Raw genomic sequence first — 6,211 nt, forward strand, 5'->3', positions numbered from 1 at the left:
TCCACGCCCCTTGTGAAGAAGTCAGTGGGAGGCAGGACTCTCATCTGAGGACAACCAGAGAGCTGAGCAGGCAGGTGGCAGTTTCTTTGGGCCAAGGAGGTATATTTCCTCTCATGGGGCAGGAATTCCGGGGCAGCGACTAGTTTGGAGGTGCTCAGTGGCTTCAGTCTCTGCCAGATAGCTGCAAACAGGGTCACCGGAAGATGGCTGAAATAGGTTTTTGCTTGTTTTGTTTTAGCTTGGTTGGTTCACGTGTCAGAGAATTCATTCCGGTAAAAGAAAAAGAAACACACCTTGCAGTTTAGCACAGTTTGCCTTTTAAATAACCTGTCAGGGCGGGGATAGCACCGGCTTCTTGCCCTGTAGCACCATAGCAGTACTGCAGGGAGCCGGGGTTTGCTGACTGGGCCCTGGGGCTGTTCTCAGTGCTCACCTGAGGTTCTTATGTGGGTACTGGGGTCTTCTGTGAACTTTCTTTGGGCTTCTCCCTGGCAGGTGAGGGTCCTGGTTGTACATGGAGGATGACAGAAAAAGCCAATGGCGTGACGAGCTCCCCAGCCAATAACCACAACCACCATGCCCCTCCTGCCATCAAGGCCAATGGCAAAGATGACCACAGGGCCAGCAGCCGGTGAGTCTGTTGACGCTGGATCATTTCTGAGATGGCCTTGAGCCTGCTACTTCCTCCCAGCTCTGCCTCATTGTCACAGAGTAAACAATCCTTGGCTCAAGTGCGGCCTCTAAAAGGACCATGGGATTTCTAGGTTATCTCCTAGGAAGGGGGAGGGCTAATAGGAGATGAAGCATGCACAGAAACAAACAAAAAAAGCCTTCAGTCAATTCTGCTTCTTCCTCTGCAGGCCACAGTCTGTGGCTGACGATGACACCTCCTCAGAGCTACAGCGACTGGCAGAGATGGATGCCCCCCAGCCAAGGAGGGGTGGCTTCCGCAGGTGGGTCTCACCACTGCCCTGCCACTATCCCTTCCCTCCCATGGGGCCTGTCAGATCATGTGGTCCTCTCGGCCCCAGGGGCCTTTCTAACAAGACTTCTAGGAAGCCCTGTCAGCCCTGCCCTAGCTCAACTTTTCTTTCTAGAGGAGGCCCCTGTCAGCAAGTTTGGAGGGGCCGGTGGAGGTTTCTCTTCAGACTTGCCTGTGGCAGTGTCAGGAAGAGACTGTCTTCCCAGCAGAGGGGCTCAGGTGGAGGGCTCTGAGGTCTCCAGCCAAGAGTTGTAGGCTCCATGCGGAAATCAGAAAGCCTGAAGCAATCTTTCTCATGACTTGTAGGAGAAAATCTTTCTCCTCAGCACCATCTCCATTTTACTCCAGAGACCCCGTGTTTGTTCTTCAGAATCGACAGAAATGGCACCTCCTACAGGAAGTCTTCCCAGAGTAGCCTCTTCAGGCTGCTGGGCTGAGTCATGCCCAAGCACCATCCCCTGTCCTGGGCGTGGGTCCTCTCTCCAAAGCACAGGTCTCTTATGCCTCACGCTCCCTCTCTCTGCTCTAGGATTGCCCGCCTGGTGGGGGTCCTCAGAGAGTGGGCTAACAGGAACTTCCGTGAGGAGGAGCCTAGACCTGACTCGTTCCTTGAGCGTTTCCGGGGGCCCGAGCTCCACACCGTGACAACACAACAAGGAGACGGCAAAGGCGACAAGGACGGCGAGGGCAAGGGCACCAAGTACAGCAATCCAGCCTGAGGGATGGGAAGGGCCCCAGGCATGTGTTGGGAGGGCTTGGTGGGGTTCCTTAGACCACAGCCAGGGAGGCCTGCTGTGCTTTCAACTCTAAATGTTCCTTGGTCTGTGCCCAAAGTCTTTCTAATGGCCAGTGGCCCACCAGCTGTGGGATCCCCTGCTGGCTCCTCTCACCTTCACCACCGATTCACAGAGTTTCTCCTGCTGCTCAGGAAGCAAGGGGCAAGGGCACGTGGATGTGGGTGGGAAGAGGACTCAGCCAAGGGTGCAGAGGAGGGTGCAACTAGAGAGTGCTGTGGAGCCCATGTCAACCCCGGCACCCATGTGAGTGCAGAGTCGGGGTGTGAAGAGGCCATGCTGGGGGCTGCCTGGCTGGTGGTGGAGGGGAGGAGGCCCCGAAACAAGTGAGCAAGACAGAGTGAGTGGGGAGGCCAGAGAAGGCAGGTCTGGAGGGCCTCTTCTTTGAGGAAGGAGTAGGCGACAGGGGATGTCTGGCCAGGCCAACATTCCCCACCTCTGACCAGTAGAGGAAAAGCACTCCCGCCAAGGCAGGACCTGGCATCTGGAAAAGTAATTCGGGAGCTGGAGGCCAGACCAAACAGCAGGGATGGGCAGGAAGCACATTTGCTTAGAGGCCCTCTCTCTTCCCAGGAGGGATGTGGGGACCTGCCCTGAGCCCTCATCACCATGCTGTGTAAGTCCCTCCCTGGGGCCCGAGGCCTGCCTCAGTGACAGCGCTGGCCCTCATGGACTCTCTCGGCAAGAGGCCTCCAGAGGGCCCAAGAGCCAACGGGTCCATGTAGGGTCAAAATCAGAAGAAGACTGTTTCTTACCCACCAGCTCTAGTTAGATGCCCAGTGCCAGGCTGTGGCTTCCTCATAAATGAGGCCCTAAGAAAACCCATGTGTCACCCTGGGCATCCTGCAAGGCACTGCATTTTCAGGGTTCTCTGGCCTCTGGGAGCCAGGGTGCTGCCACATCAGGGAGCTGGTTCCCAAGCCTGGTCTCTGTGTGTCTCCTCAGGAAGAAGTTTGAACTCTTTGTCTTGGACCCAGCAGGGGACTGGTACTACCGCTGGCTTTTTCTCATTGCCTTGCCCGTCCTCTACAACTGGTGCCTATTGGTGGCCAGGTGAGCAGAAAGTGGTCTGGGAGGGGGTGGCCCGAGCAACCTGGTCCAGCTGTGGACACAGAACTCACCCTACCTCAGTCATTCATTCACCAGAGCTTTAACTGAGCAACTAATGGGTGCCAGGCTCAGTGCTCAGGGCTGGGGACCATGTGCGAACAAGGCACGCATGGTCTCTGCACTCCTGGAGCTCTCAGGCTTATGGGAACACTGACAGTGAACCTGAATATACCAGTGCCCAAGCCAACTTCAGGGACTGGAGGCAGGGAGCTACTGATACTAGAGAAAAGACAGTCAGGGTGAACCTCTCTGAGGAGGTGGTGCCTTAGCTAAGACCTGAGTGATGAGACAGGGTCTGGAGGACTGCAGGTAAAGTGTTGGAGAGGCAGGTGCAGGCCGGCGCTGCAGGCTTTGTGCACCAGGGAGGGGGCTGGGTTTCATTCGAAGTGTAACCAAGTAGTCAGAGTTAACTGCTCCTATTTTTGACTTGTACACTCACTGAGTCATCCTGGGTTCTCTCCCTTCCTTTGCCTTCTCCCGTGGCCCTTACCCACCCAGGCAGCAACACTCAATTCCTCCTAACACTCTCCTGTAGTCTCCAACCTCTCTTCATTCCCACTGTCTCGAGTCTAAGCCCAGCTACCACTCTCTCTCGGGTGGGTTGGCCAGTGCTCCATGTTGGGTTCTCAGTAGGTGTGTGTTGAAGAGCCAAACATGGAGGCTAGTCAGCTGTGTATTGTGGGCATTCTTCCAATGACTCATTTTTCATTCAACTCACTTCTGTTGAGCACTTGAATCCTGGGCTAGGATGTGCTCTGGGCTAGCACATGGGGCACCAGCTATGTTGTAATACTAAGAGGTGGTCTCTGTCTCCATGGAGCTCACAGTCCAGTGGGTCAGATAGACAAGTAATGTTCAGGAGCAAAGTCTATGTATAATAAGGGTTGGAGTAGGAGTTACTTGTGAATCCATGTCTTCTGGGCAACAGACTGACTGTGACTCATCAGTGCCCCTGGTGGCCTTCCCAAGCTCTGCTTGTGGTGGCCAATCAGTTTGGGGACTTCAGGAGTCATTGGATGGCTTTGAGGGTGAAGCTCAGCACTGTCTTCCTGCAGAGCCTGCTTCAGTGACCTGCAGAAAGGCTACTACATAGTGTGGCTGGTGCTGGATTACGTCTCAGATGTGGTCTACATCGCAGACCTCTTCATCCGACTGCGCACAGGTAAGTGATAACTGGGATGCACAGGCAGGAGCATGACCCCTGAGTCCAAAGGCATGAATCCAAATTCTCAGGAAATCCCCTTGGCATGGTGTTAGCCTCAACTATCTAGCTGGGACACAGGCTGATGCCTTTCCCTCTTTGAATCTCAACTTCCCTACATGCTCAGTGAGTTTTGGATCTGGGGCTGATCTCTTAGGATACTTATGGCCAGCTATATGGTGTGAGCCTCCTATACCCTTCTTGGGAAGGAGGGTTCAGTGATCATATGCTCCTTCCTGAGTGTTAGTCTATTAGAAGGGACAGGTACGAAGTCAGAGGTGATATACATTGGCTTGTGTCTCCACTAGGTTTCTTAGAGCAGGGGCTACTGGTGAAAGACACCAAGAAGTTGCGGGACAACTACATCCACACCATGCAGTTCAAGCTGGATGTGGCCTCCATCATCCCTACAGACCTGATCTATTTTGCTGTGGGGATCCACAACCCTGAGGTGCGCTTTAACCGCCTGCTACACTTTGCCCGCATGTTTGAGTTCTTTGACCGCACTGAGACACGCACCAGCTACCCCAACATCTTCCGAATCAGCAACCTGATCCTCTACATCTTGGTCATCATCCACTGGAATGCCTGCATCTACTATGCCATCTCCAAGTCCATCGGCTTTGGGGTAGACACCTGGGTTTACCCCAACATCACTGACCCTGAGTATGGCTACCTGTCTAGGGAGTACATCTATTGCCTTTACTGGTCTACACTGACCCTCACCACCATTGGGGAGACACCACCCCCTGTAAAGGATGAGGAGTACCTGTTTGTCATCTTTGACTTCCTGATTGGTGTCCTCATCTTTGCCACCATCGTGGGAAATGTGGGCTCCATGATCTCCAACATGAATGCCACCCGGGCTGAGTTCCAGGCCAAGATTGATGCCGTCAAACATTATATGCAGTTCCGAAAGGTCAGCAAGGAGATGGAAGCCAAGGTCATTAGGTGGTTTGACTACTTGTGGACCAATAAGAAGAGTGTAGATGAGCGGGAAGTCCTCAAAAACCTGCCAGCCAAGCTCAGGGCTGAGATAGCCATTAATGTCCACCTGTCCACACTCAAGAAAGTGCGCATTTTTCAGGACTGTGAGGCTGGCCTGCTGGTGGAACTGGTATTAAAGCTCCGGCCTCAGGTCTTTAGCCCTGGGGACTACATTTGCCGCAAGGGGGATATTGGGAAGGAGATGTACATAATCAAGGAGGGAAAATTGGCAGTGGTGGCTGATGATGGTGTCACTCAGTATGCCCTGCTCTCAGCTGGGAGTTGCTTTGGAGAGATCAGTATCCTTAATATTAAGGGCAGCAAAATGGGGAATCGGCGCACAGCCAACATCCGCAGTCTTGGCTACTCTGATCTGTTCTGCTTGTCCAAGGATGATCTTATGGAAGCTGTGACTGAGTACCCTGATGCCAAGAGGGTCTTGGAGGAGAGAGGCCGGGAGATTCTGATGAAGGAGGGCTTGTTGGATGAGAATGAGGTGGCAGCCAGCATGGAGGTAGATGTGCAGGAAAAGCTAGAACAGCTGGAGACCAACATGGACACCTTGTACACTCGTTTTGCCCGCCTGCTGGCCGAGTACACGGGAGCCCAGCAGAAGCTCAAGCAGCGCATCACAGTTTTGGAAATCAAGATGAAGCAGAATAATGAGGATGACTACCTGTCAGATGGGATGAACAGCCCGGAGCCACCTGCCGAGAAGCCATAATGGCTTGGCCCAATTGCCCCGCCAGCCTTGGCCTTGACCCCAGGGCTGGAAGAGCTGTGTAGGTCCCCACATATATATGCATTACCACATTCCCTTGAATTCTCCCAGAAGCCTCTCTGCTGGAAGGTTTAGGGCTCGATCATCCAGAAGCCCTCCTCCAAGTCCGACTAACAGCTAATCTTTTGCAGGGCACAGACTGTGCTTAGCTCGGCTTCCAGAAGCTTCAGCCTGTCTAAGTTTGAGGAAGAAAGAGAAGAGGAGCATCTCTCCAGGCTCTTTTGCATCTAGTTACCTCCTACTTGATTCTTTTCTAATATGTGTTCTGAATATTTCCATTTCCCTGCAGCAGTATGTAGTTAGAACACTGGCTGCAGACATCCAGCACTGGTCCCAGTGTCCTTTTCCCAAGGCAG

The 6,211-nt window shown here is 53.5% G+C and overlaps 1 protein-coding gene across 1 annotated transcript; it reads left to right on the forward strand.

Moving 5' to 3' along the window:
* The first annotated feature begins 521 nt into the window (after nucleotides 1-521).
* Nucleotides 522-5,798, forward strand: CNGA2 (cyclic nucleotide gated channel subunit alpha 2). The gene is made up of 6 exons (XM_055564622.1): nucleotides 522-631; nucleotides 861-953; nucleotides 1,512-1,682; nucleotides 2,722-2,829; nucleotides 3,942-4,048; nucleotides 4,396-5,798. The coding sequence occupies exons 1-6, from the start codon at nucleotides 522-524 to the stop codon at nucleotides 5,796-5,798; spliced, it is 1,992 nt and encodes a 663-aa protein (XP_055420597.1).
* The last annotated feature ends 413 nt before the right edge of the window (nucleotides 5,799-6,211 follow it).

Source organism: Bubalus kerabau, chromosome X (genome assembly GCF_029407905.1).
Source record: "Bubalus kerabau isolate K-KA32 ecotype Philippines breed swamp buffalo chromosome X, PCC_UOA_SB_1v2, whole genome shotgun sequence".
Taxonomy (NCBI): domain Eukaryota; kingdom Metazoa; phylum Chordata; class Mammalia; order Artiodactyla; family Bovidae; genus Bubalus; species Bubalus kerabau.